This window comes from Eptesicus fuscus, chromosome 2, assembly GCF_027574615.1.
Source record: "Eptesicus fuscus isolate TK198812 chromosome 2, DD_ASM_mEF_20220401, whole genome shotgun sequence".
NCBI lineage: Eukaryota > Metazoa > Chordata > Mammalia > Chiroptera > Vespertilionidae > Eptesicus > Eptesicus fuscus.
In genome coordinates, this window is record NC_072474.1 from 15925078 (window position 1) to 15942496 (window position 17419).

Below are 17419 nucleotides of genomic sequence, written 5' to 3' on the forward strand. Positions count from 1 at the left end.
CCCCCCAATTTATACTTTTTAATCCCTTGAATTCAGTCAACTCTACTGAAGTCTAGCGCCGCCGGGAGGTGCACGGAAAGGGCGCCCGGGCCTCCGTCCGGTGCGCGGTGCGCGCGTCCCGCGGAACCAGGCGCGCGAGGGCTGCGCGGCTGGGACGGGCGCTGGGCGGCCGCCGAGCTCCAGGCACCGCCATCACCGTGTTCCGGACGTCGCCGCCGCGGCGTCCCCCCAATTTATACTTTTTAATCCCTTGAATTCAGTCAACTCTACTGAAGTCTAGCGCCGCCGGGAGGTGCACGGAAAGGGCGCCCGGGCCTCCGTCCGGTGCGCGGTGCGCGCGTCCCGCGGAACCAGGCGCGCGGGGGCTGCGCGGCGGGGACGGGTGCTGGGAGGCCGCCGGGCTCCGGGCGCCGCCGCTGCGGCGGCGTCCCCAGCGTCCCGGGCCGGGCGGCCTGCGGGGGCGGCGGAGTTGCGAAAGTGAGTGAGTTTCCCAGGGTTTCGCCCGGAATGGGGTTCAGTGCAATCGGAGCCGGTGCTCAGCGCACTCCGGAGCCTTTATCTCCTTCCTGCCAGTGAACTCCGGCCAGGTCATCAGCCGCCCCCTCCTCTCCGGTTCCATCCTCCCCGCAGGCGCGTGTGCTCGTGTCTCCGCCCGTTTCTCCATACCTCAGGCTTTTACGGCTTCCCCGACTGTCCCCGTGGCCTTCTCCTTCCCCCCAGCTGTGGGCATTTCAGTCCGCCAGCTCTCCTGTGGTTCTGGACGATGTCCTTTCTGACCTCTAGTTGTATTTTTGAAATTGTTGTGCCCGGCTGCAGGTTAGGTGTTTAACCTATGCCGCCATCTTGGTTTCTCCCCAGGTGTATGATTTTTGTCCAGTCTCTTCCCGTACCCCCGACATAGACACCCCTTTCCCCCTGAGAATTATCAATCCACTCCCATTCTATGCCTCTGATTCTATTATGTTCACCAGTTTATTCTGTTCCTCAGATTTTGAATTCACTTGATTTTTAGGATCAATTTTTGATAGATATGTATTTGTTGTTCATAATTTTTACCTTTACTTTTTTCTTCTTTTTCCTCTTTTTAAAGAATACCTTTCAGCATTTCATATAATACTGGTTTGGTGGTGATGAACTCCTTTAGCTTTTTCTTATCTGTGAAGCTCTTTATCTGCCCTTCAATTCTGAATGATAACTTTGCTGGGTAGAGTAGTTTTGGTTGTAGGTTCTTGCTATTCATCACTTTGAATATTTCTTGCCATTCCTGTCTGGCCTGCATAGTTTCTGTTGAGAAATCAGCTGACAGTCATATGGGTGCTCCCTTGTAGGTAACTAACTGTTTTTCTCTTGCTGCTTGTAAGATTCTCTCTTTGTCTTTTGCCCTTGGCATTTTAATTATGATGTGTCTTGGTGTGGTCCTCTTTGGATTCCTCTTGTTTGGGGTTCTGTGCGCTTCCTGAACTTGTAAGTCTATTTCTTTCACCAGGTGGGGGAAGTATTCTGTCATTATTTCTTCAAATAGGTTTTCAGTATCTTGCTCTCTCTTCTTCTGGCACCCCAAAAATTCGGATATTGGTATGCTTAAAGCCATCCCAGAAGCTCCTTACGCTATCCTCACACTTTTGGATTCTTCTTTATTTCTGCCTCTCTGGTTGGGTGTTTTTTGTTTCCTCATATTTCAGATATTTGGTTTGACTCTTTGGGTACGGTGGTCTACAGTTGAGTGTCTGTATATTCTTTATTTCAGACAGTATATGCATAATTTCTGACTGGTCCTTTTCCATTTTTTGGTATTCTCATTAAGGTCCTTGAAGGTCTCTTCAAGTTTCTCAGCGGTTTTTAGAAGATTCTTGAGTAACCTTATAAATGTGGTTCTGAACACTGTGTCGTCCATTAGTTTGCTTTCCTCCATCTCTCCTACTCGTGACATACTTCTGTGTCTCCGCATTTTGGCTGCCTCCCTGTGTGGCTTTGTGTGGTCAGTGACCTATAGGGGCCGGTAGCTCAGCTTCCCCAATCACCCTAGGTGGTTGCTCTTGGTACACCCCTTTGTGGGCTGAGTGGAAAGTCTTGGTGTAGTTAAAAGCCTTGATTGCTGTTGGTACACTGGGAGGAATTTACCTCCAGGCCAGTTGGCTGTGAGGACCTGCTGTGTCTATAATGGAAGAATTGCTGTGCTGGAGACACAGTAGGGCGTTGGTGCTTTAACTATAACACTGAGTCTGCCTCTTGAATGTGTCCCTTATGAGAGTGGTTGAAATCTGGTGTCATCCACACCGACCACTAGATACCCTAGTGTCTGGATCTCCAATGGGGTGCAGGTCTGAGGCCTCCCAGCAGGAGCTACAGCAAGAGCTACAGTTTTCTCCTCTTTGCTTGGGCGGTTTTGGAGCAGTCTGACTGGAGCTGCAGTTAATTTGGTTGAGCTGCCACAGAACAGGCCATTTATATGTAAAAGCCGCTGAGTGGAGCCTGGGCGGGTTTGTAGAATGTGTGGGGTGGGGTCTCAGGGCGGGGTGGGGTCTCAGGGCGTCACTAGGCTGGGGCGTGGCCAACGGCCATGACTGCCTTCAGCTGTCTTTGCCTTTCCGCGTTTCCAAGTCCCCATGTCCCGCGCTCCAGCACAGCAAACCCTGATTGCTGGGTGCACCTCTGCAGAAAAGTCACTCTCACTCTCCGACCGATGGCCGAGAGTCCAGCTTCTCCCCGTAGGCGTCTGGGTCCCCCTCGTGTCCCCAGAAACTGGAGTTCAGAGTGATTGGGAGTTTGTCTCCCTTCAGTTTGAAGAAAAGCCGTGCGCCCAGTTGCCCGCCGCCAGCCCGCTTTGTGCGCGCCTCCATACCTCAGCTCTCCAGCGTTTGCGCTCCCTTCTCTTCTTAGTTGTAAATCTACCACTCAGCCAGCTTTCCCGTGGTTCTGGGTGGTAGACGTTTTGTTTTTTAGTTGTATTTTTGAAATTGTGTGAGGTGGCAGTTTAGTTGTTTAACTTTGTTGCCATCTTGGTCCCTCCTCATCACCTCGAGATCCCTCTTTTTTTACACCTACATAGTATTCCATTGTGTTAATGTCCCACAGCTTTTTTATCCACTCATCTACTGATGGGCACCTGGGCTATTTTCAAATATTAGCTACTAGAGGCCCGGTGCACAAAATTCGTGCACTGGAGGGGGGGGGTTGTCCCTCAGCTCGGCCTGTGCCCTCTTGCAGTCTGGGAGCCCTCAGAGGATGTCCAATTGATGGCTTAGGCCCACTCCCCACGGGCCATCAATTGGACATCCTTAGTGCTGCTGTGGAGGTGGGAGAGGGACAGGGCTTCTGGCTGAGCGGCACTCCCCCTGTGGGAGCGCTCTGACCACCAGGGAGCAGCTTCTGCATTGAGTATCTGCCCCTGATGGTCAGTGCGCATCATAGCAACTGGTTGTTCCGCCGTTTAGTCGATTTGCGTATTAGCCTTTTATTATATAGGATCTTTTATTTCTAGAAGTTCCACTTTGCTCTTTTTTTTTTTAAATTTTTTATATATTTTTATTTATTTCAGAGAGTAAGGGAGAGGGAGAGAGAGATAGGAGCATCAATGATGAGAGAGAATCATTGATTGGCTGCCTCCTGAATGCCTCCCACTTGGGATCAAGCCAGCAGCCCAGGCATGTGCCTTTGACTGGAGTTGAACCCAGGACCCTTCAGTCCACAGGCCAATGTTCTATCCACTGAGCCAAACCAGCTAGGGCACACTTTGCTCTTTTCTATATCTTCTATTTTTCTCCTTATTATGTTCATCCTTTCCTTTAAGTTCCTCAACATATTTATAATAGTTGTCTAAAATTCTTGTCTGCTTTCGATCATTATTGTGTGTGTGTTTTTTTAGTCTATTTATATTTCCTGATTTGATTCCCACTTTCCTGCTTCTTCCCAGTAATTGCTAAGTGTCTAAATTTTTTGTTCTTCTTTTAAAGAGCAGTTTACCTGGAAGACAGTTAAATTGCCTGCAGATCAGCTTTCAAGACTTGAATTTAAGCTCTGTTGGTATGGACTCATGGTGGCCTTTAATCTAGGGCTATTTAGCCATAATATCAAGGCCTGGCCCTTCTGGGGTCTCTATTAACTGTACCAGATGTTCATAAAGGTCTCATTACTGTGTGGGATCAGAACTCTACCATCTCTCAATTCTCTGTTAGTGCTGGGACCTGTCTAGCCTATAGCTTCCTAGTGGTTTGTTCTGTTCTCAGTAATTGTTCTTTGACCAACCACTTGAAGTCTCATTCTAAGTATTCAGGGCACAGTATGCAGCTAGAGACTCAATGAGACCCCATGCAGATGTTTGGGCTCCTTTTCTGGGCAATGCCCTTCTCTCTGATACACTGGCCCACAAAGTCCAGCCACTGCAGCCTCCTGATCCCTGATCTGTTTCCCCAACTCAGGGAGACCACCATGCTTTGTTTAGAATCCCCTTCCACATACTATGTATGATCCAGAAAATTTCTCCAGGCAGAAAATCAGGGACATACATATTAGGACTCTCACCCTTTGTTTCCCTTCTTTCAGTGATCAAAATTCTGCATTGCCAGCTGTCTAATGTTTGCAAACAGATGTTTCATAGACTTTGTCCAGTTCTTTCTTTATTTACAATGAAGAAAGGCACCCAGGACCCGGGCTTCCCTCCAGCCCCGGCTTCGTCCGGGAGGACTTCTGGGATGACGTCCAGTCTAATTAGCATATTACCTTTTTATTATTATAAATTGCGAATAATGCCGCTATGAACATAGGGTGCATATATTCTTTCTGATTGGTGTTTTGGGGGATTTTAGGATATATTCCTAGAAGTGGGATCACTGGGTCAAACAGTAGTTCCATTTTAAATTTTTTTCAGGAAACTTATACTGTTTTCCATAATGGCTGTACCAATCTGCAGTCCCACTAGCAGTGAACTAATGTTTCCTTTTCTCCACAGCCTTTCCAGGACTTTTTGAGGTGATTTATTGATGATAGCCATTCTGACAGGTGTGAGGTGATATTTCATTGGTTGTTTTTTTTAAAATATATTTTTATTTATTTCAGAGAGGAAGGTAGAGGGAGAGAGAGATAGAAACATCAATGATGAGAGAAATCATTGATTGGCTGCCTCCTGCATGCCCCCCACTGGGAATCAAGCTTGCAACTTGAACATGTGCCCTGACTGGAAATCGAACCATGACCTCCTGGTTCATAGGTCGACGCTTAAGCGCTTAACCACTGAGCCATGCCAACTGGGCTCTCATTATGGTATTAATTTGCATTTCTCTGATGATTAGTGACTTTGAGGATTTTTCCATGTCTATTGGACCTGTATGTCCTCTTTGGAGAAGTGTCTATTCAGGTCCTTTGCCCATTTTTAAAAAAATCTTTATTGTTGACCCCATTGACCCCCTTCAGCCTGCCCCACCTCCCTGCCCCAGGCCTTCAGCACCCTATTATCTGTGTCCATGGTTTATGCATATATGTATACAAGGTCTTTGGTTGATTACCTCCCACCCACCTACTCTCCTCCACCTTCTCTCTGAGATTCCACACTAGTATGTGCTTGATGTCATATAGTTTATTCTTCATTTCTGTCTGGTTCTTTTTTTTTATATAAGTCTTTATTGTTCAGATTATTATAGTTGTTCCTCTTTTTTCTCCCCATAGCTCCCCTCCACCCCATTCCCACCCCACCCCATGCCCTTACCCCTCCCATTGTCCTCATCCATAGGTGTTCGATTTTTGTCCAGTCTCTTCCCGCACCCCTACACCCCCTTCCCCCTGAGAATTGTTAGTCTACTCCCTTTCTATGCCCCTGATTCTATTATGTTCACCAGTTTATTCTGTTCATCATATTTTTTATTCACTCAATTTTTTGATTCACTTGTTAATAGATATGTATTTGTTGTCACTTTGTTATTCATAATTTTTATCTTTACCTTTTTCTTCTTCTTCCTCTTCTTAAAGAATACCTTTCAGCATTTCATATAATACTGGTTTGGCAGTGATAAACTCCTTTAGCTTTTTCTTATCTGTGAAGCTCTTTATCTGACCTTCAATTCTAAATGATAGCTTTGCTGGGTAGAGTAGTCTTGGTTGTAGGTTCTTGCTATTCATCACTTTGAATATTTCTTGCCACTCCCTTCTGGCCTTCATAGTTTCATTGAGAAGTTACCTGACAGTTGTATGGGTACTCCCTTGTAGGTAACTAACTGTTTTTCTCTTGCTGCTTGTAAGATTCTCTCTTTGTCTTTTGCCCTTGGCATTTTAATTATGATGTGTCTTGGTGTGGTCCTCTTTGGATTCCTCTTGTTTGGGGTTCTCTGTGCTTCCTGGACTTGTAGGTCTATTTCTTTCACCAGGTGGGAGAAGTTTTCTGTCATTATTTCTTCAAATAGGTTTTCAATATCTTGCTCTCTCTCTTCTTCTGGCACCCCCATAATTTGGATGTTGGTACACTTGAAATTGTCCCAAAGGCTCCTTACACTATCTTCATATTTTTGGATTCTTTTTTCTTTTTGCTTTTCTGGTTGGGTGTTTTTTGCTTCTTCGTATTTCAAATCTTTGACTTGATTCTTGGGATTCTCTAGTCTGCTGTTGGATCTCTGTATATTATTCTTTATTTCAGTCAGTGTATGCTTAATTTCTTTTTTAAAAAATATATATTTTATTGAGTTTTTACAGAGAGGAAGAGAGAGGGATAGAGAGTTAGAAACATCAATGAGAGAGAAACATCGATCAGCTGCCTCCTGCACACCCCCTACTGGGGATGTGCCCGCAACCAATGTACATGCCCTTGACCGGAATTGAACCTGGGACCTTTCAGTCCGCAGACCGACGACGCTCTATCCACTGAGCCAAACTGGTTTCGGCGTATGCTTAATTTCTAATTGGTCCTTTTTCATATCCTTGAGGGTCTCACTAAATTTCTCAGAGGTTTCTAGATGATTCTTGAGTAACCTTATAACCGTGGTTTTGAACTCTATATCCAGTAGTTTGCTTTCCTCCATTTCTTTCATTTTTGACATATTTCTTTGTCTCCGCATTTTTATGGGGCAGGACTTGTTTCAGTAGGGCTTTGGTGCTCACTGAGTCTGCCCCCTAAGTGTGTCTCTTATGGATCTGAAGAGTTGTAATCTGGTGTGATCGCACTTTGACCACTGGTTGCACTGGCTCTTGGATCTCCAAGGAGTTGCAAAGTCACCCCTTCCCTGAGGCCACCCAGCAGGAGCTACAGAGAGATATGCAGATTCCTCCTCTTAGTTTGGGGTTTGGAGGTGCCCAGATGAGGCGCAGCTGTGTAGCAGTGCAGGCTGCTGACGAGCCTTAGGCCTTCTTTTGGAAGCTCATATATAGTAAAGAGCTTTTCTCTTTCCTTCTTGTTGTAGAACTTCCACTCAGCCAGCCTTCCCATGGTTCTGGATAATATCCGTTTTTTCTTTTAGTTGTAGTTTTGATGTGGTTGTGTGAGACAGCAAGTTCAGGTGTTTACCTATGCCGCCATCTTAGTTCCTCCCCCCCTCCTCCCCATGTCTGGTTCTTGTTCATGGTTTCTGTTCCCCTTTTCATGCTGTTGTAATTTGCATTAAGTTCCTTAAGCATCTTTATTACCATTGCTCTGAATTCTGTCTGATAGGTTGCTTGCCTCCATTTCATTTAGTTCTCGTTTTGGAGATTCCTCCTTTTCTTTCATTTTGGGGTTGTTCTTTGCTCCCCATCTTAGCTGTCTCTTTGTATTTGTTTCTATGTATTCGATAGAACTGTTATGTCTCCCAGTCTTTGTGGGATGGCCTCATGTAGAAAGTGTCTTGAAGGGTTCAGTGTTGCAGTCTCTTTGTTCTCCTGAGCTGGATGCTCTGGGATTACCACTTGTTTGTGTCATTCGGGCTCTCCTGCTGTAGTTGGGACTTGATTATTTATATATCACTCATGGTAGGGATCTCCCCTCTGACTTCCTGACAGTGAGGCTCAACCCCAACCTCGTGCCAGCTGTTATGCAGGTTTTTAAGAACAGAACAGTACACAATAGGACCAAACCAAAAACACCATGAAAATCAAGCTATGCAAAACAACAATAGGAAAGACTAAGATGGAAAAAGAAGAGAAAGCTAAGCAAAGAAAAAATAAAAATAATACTAAAAGATACAAGACCAAAGACTTAGAGGGGATATAGTGAAAAAAGGAGAAAGAAGAAGAAGAAGAAATGGCAATATGGGAGTAAGAAGGAAGCTAAAAGAGCTAGTATAGGAATGAAAAAGAAAAGGAAATAGCAAATAATTGAAATAATAATTTAAAATGTAGTAACAATGGATATATTTCGATGTAGATAGGAAAAGTTAAGTGGAAAAAGAAAAGAGAACAGAAAAGAATAAAATTAGAAAAAGCAATAATAAAAAGAAAAAACAATAGAATCAAAGGAGAGAGAGAAATTAGAGATATGCAAGAAAAAAAGAAGAAAGAAAAAAAGGGAAGAACAAAAGTCACTCACACACACACACACACACACACAAAACCACACATATTGACACACTCATAAACCTTTGGGCTATTTGTGGAGCTCACTGGATTTTGCTCTGATGTTGTTGAATCTGTACCTTGGTGTGTTTATCCTGGATCTCCTGGGAGCTTCTATGGTACAGGCCAAAGTGAGTCACTTTCTCTTATTGGCCCTGGGCAACCTGACTGAGGGCCAATAGGTTGAAGCCCATAGTAATCTAGCGGGTGGGCCTCCTTAGCCTAGAGGCTGGGTCTGCCTCAAGTCTCATGCCTTGAGTGCCCCAGTTCTGAGCTGTTCTCCCTTCCCCCATGGAGCTAGGCTCTCCTCCTCCATCACAGTGGTGGATCCAGGCAGGCACATGAGTGCTTAAAGAGAAATACATCACATTTTAAACACAATGATTTGTTTGTAGACCTGCTAAACTAGACCATTGCCAGCACAAGTTTTCCAGAATTGTCATTGCCTGATCTTTCTTTAAATTACTTTCTCATATCTTCTAATTTATTCTTTAATGTATTTAAATTTTAAAATATTTATGTTATATAGGTACATTATTTGAACATCTGAGGGTCTTATTCTCCTGTTATTATTTACTAGATGCCTGGTGCACAAAATTAGTGCATGGGGTGGGGGTGTGTCCATCAGCCCAGCCTGCACCCTCTCCAATCTGGGCCCTGTGGGATCCGGCCTAAAAGGACAGTCGGACATCCCTCTCACAGACCAGGACTGCTGGCTCCCAACTGCTCGCTTGCCTGCCTGCCTGATTGCCCCCTATACACTCCCCTGCCAGCCTGATCGATGCCTAACTGCTCCCCTGCCAGCCCAATTTCCCCCAACTGCCCTCCCCTGCAGGCCTGGTCACCCCTAACTGCCCTCCCTTGCCAGACTGGTCGCACCTAAATGCCCTCCCTGCTGGCCTGTTTGCTCACAACTGCCCTCCCCTGTAAGCCTGCTTCCCCCCAACTGCCCTCCCCTGCAGGCCTGGTTGCCCCCAACTGCCCTCCCCTGCAGGCCTGGTCCCCCCCCACTGCCCTCCCCTGCAGGCCTGGTCCTCCCTAACTGCCCTCCCCTGCTGACTGGTTGCTCCCAACTGCCCTCCTCTGCAGGCCTGCCCCCCCCAAACCCAACTGCCTTCCCCTGCTAGCCCGGTCACCCCCAACTGCCTCCCCTGCAGGCCTGGTCCCCCCCAACTGCCCTCCCCTGAAGGCCTAGTCCCCCCCAACTGCCCTCCCCTGCAGGCCTGGGCCCCCCCCCCACTGCCCTCCCCTGCAGGCCTGGCCCCCGCCCCCAACTGCCCTCCCCTGCAGGCCTGATCGCCTCCAACTGCCCTCCCCTGCCAGCCATCTTGTGGCAGCCATCTTGTGTCTACATGGGGGCAGCCATCTTGTGTGTTGGAGTGATGGTCAATTTACATATTACTCTTTTATTAGATAGAATGTTTAGGAATTTTGGATTCAATCTCTGAAATCCAGTGAGGCCTGATGGCAGTAATAACCTGGGTCCACTTAAATTAATCTTGACTGCAGTGAAGATGAATGAACTAGGTTTATATGCATCAGCATGGATGAAGCCCACATGTAATGTTAAGCAAAACAAACAGTAGCAAAGGAATACATACAATGTATTACCACTTAATTTTGCTGAAAAACATGCAAAATCATGTTACTTAGAGATATGCACATATATAGTAAAAGTAACAAAATAAATAGGGATGACAGACATCAACTCTGGACAGTGGTAATGGCAGTAAGAAGGAAATTTGAGTCAGGGAAGGATACTTGACTCAAAAATTGGAAGTATTTTATTTCTGAAGCTGAATGGAGGCTACACAGGAGTTCATTATATTATTCTCCATACTTCTATGCCTCAAGTATTTCATAGTTAATTGTTTAAAAATGCATTGCATATAATATATGTTTTTAATTTTTTTCATCTTCACCCAAGGAGTGAGGATTTTTTTCCATTGATTTTTTTTCTTTAGAGAGAGTAAAAGGGAGGGGGTTGGGGAGAGAGAGAGAAAAACATTGATGTGACAGAGATGTTTGGTTGCCTCCTGTATGCGCCCCGACTGGAGCTGGGAATGAAACTGCAACCCAGATACGTGCCCTTGACTGGAAATTGGACCCACAACCCTCTGGTGAATAGGCTGATGCTCTAACCACTAAGCACACCAGCCAGAGCTATCCTACCTAATAAAAAGGTAATATGCAAATTGACCATACCATCAACACACCCACAATCCACGCCCACAAGCCAATCAGAGCAAGTATGCAAATTAACTCAACCAAGATGGCTACAGCCACAGAGAGCAAGGTTTCCTAGGTAACAGAGGAAGCCAAGCTTTCCGTGAGCTGTTGCAGGCCTAAGCCTCCACTCAAGCTACAAAGTTTCAATTATAGAAGGTAAACAAATTCAAACAGAAATGGCGGCAGAATGGAGCTTGAGAGAGCAAGCCAGGGTTGCTGGCGGCAACAGGGGAAGCAAAGCTTTCCGCACACCCTGGCTGGGCCCAGGCCTCCACTTAAGGCTACAAAGTTTCAATTATAGAATTAACTGCCACAGAAATGGCTGCCGGCCAGAGAGAGCAGCAGGCTTGGCTCCACTCCAGGCTACAAAGTTTCAATTGTAGAAGGAAAATAAATTCCAGATACTAGGGCCTCCGCTTGGGTTGCCAGGGGTTGTGCCTGGCCTGCAAACCACCACAGGCCCCTCGCTCAGGCCGCCCCATGCCCCAAGGGAACCCCACCCTGATCAGGGACACCCTTCAGGGCAAACCAGCTGGCCCCCACCCCTGTACCAGGCCTCTATCCTATCTGATAAAAGAGTAATATGCAGATTGATCATCACTCCAACACACAATATTTCTGCCCCCATGTGGTCAAAGATCCTCCCCATGTGGACACAAGATGGCCACTACAAGATGGCCAGCAGGAGAGGGCAGTTGAGAGGCACCAGGCCTGCAAGGGAGGGCAGTTGAGAGGGACCAGGCTTGCAAGGGAGGGCAGTTGGAGGTGATCAACCCTGCAGGAGAGGGCAGTTAGGGGTGACCAGGCCGGCAGAGGAGGGAAGTTGTGGGCAAACAGGCTGGCAGGGGAGCAGTTAAGCATCAACCAGGCTGGCAGGGGAGTGGTTAGGGGGTGATCAGGCTGGCAGGCAGAAGCGGTTAGGGGCAATCAGGAAGGCAGGCAGGCGAGCAGTTGGGAGCCAGCAGTCCTGGATTGTGAGAGGAATGTCCGACTGCCCTCCAGGGGTCCCAGATTGGAGAGGGTACAGGCTGGGCTGAGGGACAACCCCCTCTCCGTGCACGAATTTCATGCACCAGGCTTCTAGTCCTAATGTATAAAAACCCTGGGTCCGTCACATCCACAACGACCAACTGGAGGCTCGACCCCCAGGCTAGGGAGCTGAGGGAGGGGGAGGTGATCAATCAGTGGCAGCGGTGACTGGCCAGGCGGACCTTTTGGTCCCTCCTCCCGGCCCTCAGACTCCAATCAATCCAGGGCGGAGGCGGGCGGAACTGGGGACCTTCTTAGTAGTCCTTCAGGTTCAATCTCAAGAGGACAGGCCAGGCACCAACGGACCAGCGCTGCCAGCACCATCCCGACAGTGCTGCGGGCCTCCGGCACTGAGCTGCTTCTCAGCCCTAGAGGCCAGCGGGCTCGGGTGGGAGGGGACTTGTGGCAGCGGGGACAGGGGCGGGGGAGGCGGGGCTGGCGGCGGGCGGCCTGTGCTCCCCACGTGGCCCGGGCAGCTGTGAGTGCTGCTGATGGCCCACAGGCGCTGCTTCAGCTCGGCCTGCAGGCTCCGCTTGGCACCGGTCATAGAAGCACAGGCACCACCTCCATGCCACACCCCACTCCCATCAGCCCCACCGGCCCTGAGGCGCCCTCCCCCGGCTGTTTCAGGAAGATTCTGCCCTCGGAGCGCGCCTGGCTCCGAGGAAGCGGTTGGCACTGCAGGCAACATTTGGTGGCCATTATTCTGCCTACCACAGTATGAATCAGAAAGAACACAGTGAAAGGGACGTGTAAATCTGGACGGCGGATGAATGTGGTCCGTGCCTTAGCAGCCCGAGGACATTGCCCCTGAAGTGGACCCTAAGCCAGGAGTGAGAAAAGCGAAGGGGCACCAGGGGTTACCCCACAAAACCCCCAAAGGCGCCCGTGTTAATGAACTAAGTACCCCTGGCAGTGGGAGCAAAGCTGGGGCCCAAAACAAGAGGATTGGTCTACAAAGGGCTCTAATCCCCAGCTTTCCTTCTCCCCTCCACACAGCTGGGCAGCTGCCCCGCCCCCGCCCCAACAAAGACAGAAGGTTCATTGTCCTGAGAGGATAAAACAGGGTCTCTGAACCCAGGACACAGCAGGACAACTGGGGGGGGGGGGGTAGCCCTGACTGGTGTGGCTCAGTTGGTTAGGCATCGTACCCTGCACCAGGAGGTTGCCGGATTCCCTGTCAGAGCATATGCCCCGGATGTGGGCCTATTGATGTTTCTCTCTCTCTCTCTCTCTCTCTCTCTCTCTCTCTCTCTCATTCCCTTTCTCTCTCTCTCTAAAAACAATAAACTATTCTTTAAAAAAAATAAAATAAAATGGGTCAGCAAACTACAGCCTGCAGGCCAAATCCAGCTTCACCTGCTTTGTAAATAGTTTTATTGGAACGCAGCTACACCCATTTGGTTTTTAAAAAAATCTTTATTGTTGAGAATATTACAATGTCTCCTTTTGTTCCCTCCATTGCCCCCTCCACCCTGTTCCTGCCCTGCCCCAGGCCTTCACCACCCTATTGTCTGTGTCCATAGGTAATGCACACCTTAATAATAAAAGGCTAGTATGCAAATGGTTGTTACTTGCAATCAGCAGGAGACTTCATCCCCCGCCCAGCAGGGCTTGATGGGGGACCTGAGGCTGTGTCTCCCGTCCTGGTGGGGTTTGAGGGGGCTCCCCCCCCCCCCACAGATCTGGGTCTCATGCGATTTTGAGACATATGTGGGTGGGCGGAGACTTGACTCTGGGTTCTGCGGCCCGTCTGAGACTTTGACAGGAGGGAGATTTTTATATACATTTTACTAATTTTCTTTCATCTCTGACACTTCTATTATAGAGAAAGGGCAAATAGCAATATTAAAATATTTCCTCTAATTAATTCCCTTTTAATGTGCACGATTTTGTGCACCAGGCCACTAGTAATATATATTTTTAGAAGTGGAATGGCCTCAGCACCTATGCTGTCATGTCACTCCTTTGTTCTGCCACAGGAGCAGACATTATTGATTATCATGGCCCTCTTACTCTCTAAGACTGGTCACAACCTCAGAATCATTTTTTTTTAATATTTTTTATTTATTTCAGAGAAGAAGGGAGAGAAAGAGAGAGAGAGAGAAACATCAATGAAGAGAGAGAATCAATGATCGGCTGCCTCCACATGCCCCCCACTGGGGATTGAGCCCACAACTCGGGCATGTGCCCTTGACTGGAATCGAACCTGGGACCCTTCAGTCTGCAGGCCGACACTCTATCCACTGAGCCAAACCAGCTAGGGCTCAGAGTCATTTTCATCACACGTGCGCTAGTCACTATTTTCCCCATCAGAGAGAAAATTGGCTATTTCTAATTTGAAACTTGCATTAATTATTTTTATTCCAGTAGTTTAATTAGCCTGACAACTCTAGGTTTTCATTTTTAAAAATAAAAAATTCTTAAATATACTTTTTTTTCTTTGGTATTAAGGAAAAACAAAGAAAAGGGAGATAACTCAACAATTATCTTTAGGTAAAGCAGTCTAAGCTCAGGAAACTAAACATTGTTTAATAATTTGTTTCATTTGTTGTTTCTTCTTTTATTCCCTCCCTTTTGTTTCTTTCCTCTTTTCTTCCCTCTCTTAAAATTACATTTGAGTAATGATGCAGTGTCCACTGTGGGTAAGGAGGTATTTTCCTAAGTTCAGGTAAACATTCAGACTTATAAGACTATCGCAGGCTGCTCTCGGCCCCGCTCCACTCAGAAAGATACAGGACAGAAGCATGTCTATGAACAGGGCAGCATCAGGTTCCTCACTGGCAGACTTCTGGCAGCAGCCACACCAGCAGGAAGGCACAGTGGGAAGGCTCAGGTGTGAGGAGACGAGGGCCACACTGGTAAGATGCAGGGGCAACCCCAGCTGAAAAGCTTCATGTTCTAAATCTTGGCTATTGTAAGTAATGCTGCAGTGACCATAGGGGTGCAATATTCTTTCAAATTAGTGTTTCTGTTTTCTTCGTATATATTCCCAGAAGTGGAATTAGTGGGTCTTAATACAGTTTCATTTTGAATTTTTTGAGGAAACTCCATACGGCATTCCCCAGTGGCTGTACCAATCTTCATTCCCAGCAATGGTACACGAGGGTTCTCTTTTCTCTATATTCGCGCAGTACTTTGTTTGATGATAGCGAAGATTTGAACAAGCCCAAGTGTCTTATCAGTAGATGAGTAGATTAAAAAAAAAAACCTGTGGTACATTTACACAATGGAATATTACTCAGCTATAAAAAAGAAAGAAATGTTACCCTTTGCAACAGCGTGGATGGACCTGGAGAGTATTATGCTAAGTGAAACAAGCCAGTCAGAGAAAGACAAGTACCATATTATTTCACTTGTATGTAGAATCTAATGAACTAAATAAACAAAATAGAAACAAACTCATAGATATAGAGAACAGACTAACAGTTGTCAGAGGGGAAGGGGCTAGGGTGCTGGGTGATAAGGGTAAAGAGATTAAGCAAAAACAACAACAACAAAAAACAATTCAGACACAAAGTATGGTGATCACCAGAGGGAAAGGGGCGTGAGGAAGGTGGAAAAAGATAAAGGGGAGATAAAAGGTGATGGAAGAAGAATTGACTTTGAATGACAAAGACACAATACAATATACAGGTGATAAATTATAGAATTGTACATTTGAAACATAATTTTGTGAACCAGTGTCATCCCAATAAATTCAATAAAAATAAAAAAGCAATATTCCTTGTCAGGGCCATAGGTGTAGTTTCCAGTGTCCCCACAGGAGACCTGCCTTGAGAGTCAGCACACTGAAGAAAGCCCTAGGGATTCTATCGGGGATTTACAGTTCCCAGGCCAGAAGCTATTTTCAGTCAGTAGCAATGTTGTGTGGTGATACAGTTGATGTACCACCTCACCTCATCAGGTTACCAGGGAACTGAACCTAGAATGTTAACTAAAGTTTACATTCTCATACAGGAAAGGACAAAAAAAATTATTTTTGATAAACCTTTTACATGAAATTCTTTACATATACAACTTGTGTTTACCTTCTTGCTTCAAACATTTCTTGAGAATCCACTCTATGTGAGTGCTGTGGAGAAGTACAGAAATTGATTCAGGGAGCTTTCCAACTAGTAGGTGAGATCAGATAGATTTAAGACTGACTTTAATAAAAGGATGTGTATAGAAAGTACCTGGGGAGAGTTGAAGAAGGGCTCTAAGATTGATGACGATGCAGTCTTTCTATTTAAAATATTGGTAGTATAGTAGTATACTCTATTTGATCTCTTGGCTTTACTTTCTTATTATAATCATCCACTGTTTTCTTTTACAACTATGCATTATCTTCATAACTCAAGAAAGTGATAAAACCACTGGGAAAATAGATTAAATTGAGATATAGTTAACATATAATGCTATATTAGCTTCAGGTGTACAACATAATGATTCTATATTTGTACATATTGCAAAATGATCACCACAATAAGTCTAGTTAATATCAATCACCATACGTGGTTACAAAAATCTTTTTTTTCCTTGGGATGAAGACTTTTAAAATTTACTCTCAGCAGCTTTCAAATATGCAATATAGTATTAAATATCATCACCATACTGTACATTACATCTCCATGATTTAATTATTTTATAACTGGATGAAAATATACATCTTCCCCTAGAATTATTATTTAAAGAAGTGTGCTCTTTGATGTTTATAACCATGGGGCAAAATTGTAATAGTTGTTACTTAAAATTTCTGTTGTTCCACAGAAAGTTCCTTAAGTACTTGGGGCAAAATGAGGAAGCAGTCTAAGTTGGAATCATGCCCTTGATTTGGAATGATTGAAAATTATTGACATTGTGTTATTTTTGTTAATATTTCAGAAAATTATAATCTAACTGCTGTGAATTTTAATAATCAGGATATGTATGTAGTCTTCATGACACTACATATTCACTCTCCTGTTTTAATATAAAACTAGTACTTAAGTGACTTTCTGTAACAACTATAATTGAAGTTTTAATAAAATGTAAAATATAAAATGTTTAAACATTTTCAGACAAATTTAAAACTTACCTTGTTAGAAATTTAGAAAATTAGTAAGCGTCCTAAGGGAGAAAATCTATATTTATCTATTTAAATTGTTTACCAGGTCTATCTTCTGCAGCAAGTTCTTCAGCATCCTTTTCAGAAGCATTCTGCAGCTGAGAAAGCAGGCTACTCCTCACCTACTCCTGCTTGGGCTAGAGATCTCAGAGTTAGCTGCTCATCTTGATTTGGAAAAAAGAAATTAAAGAATACTTCTATCATTGAACTTAACATAGAATAATTAATTTGATAAATTCTTATCTACATTTTGATGAAAATCCTGAATTTCATAATGATTACATATAAAAATATTTTTTAACCAGATAAACTGGACCTATTCTTTGTAACATCTTTGTGGTCATTTTTTTTCTAATTAATAACTTTAATGGAATAATGAAGTGTTTTTGGTATTGAGAAATCTTGATAATATTTTAATCAATTTGTAAGTGTTCATTTAATACTATGTACCCAGTACTTTGGGACACATCTAATAAGTATAATAGTTTCATTGTACTCTAGAGCTTTGTTTTGTCTATTACGGTAATTCTCAAACATTTACTAAAGAAAAGAGCATAGTTTAAT

The 17419-nt window shown here is 45.1% G+C and overlaps 1 protein-coding gene across 1 annotated transcript in view; it reads left to right on the top strand.

Moving 5' to 3' along the window:
- The window catches only part of LOC103304517 (protein adenylyltransferase SelO-like), a 76309-nt gene extending 59124 nt beyond the window's left edge, over positions 1-17185 (top strand). The window contains exon 20 of the mRNA XM_054725652.1: positions 16902-17185. Within this exon, the coding sequence (XP_054581627.1) occupies positions 16902-17024 (123 nt within the window). The 3' untranslated portion in view covers positions 17025-17185. The remainder of the gene's footprint in view (positions 1-16901) is intronic.
- The last annotated feature ends 234 nt before the right edge of the window (positions 17186-17419 follow it).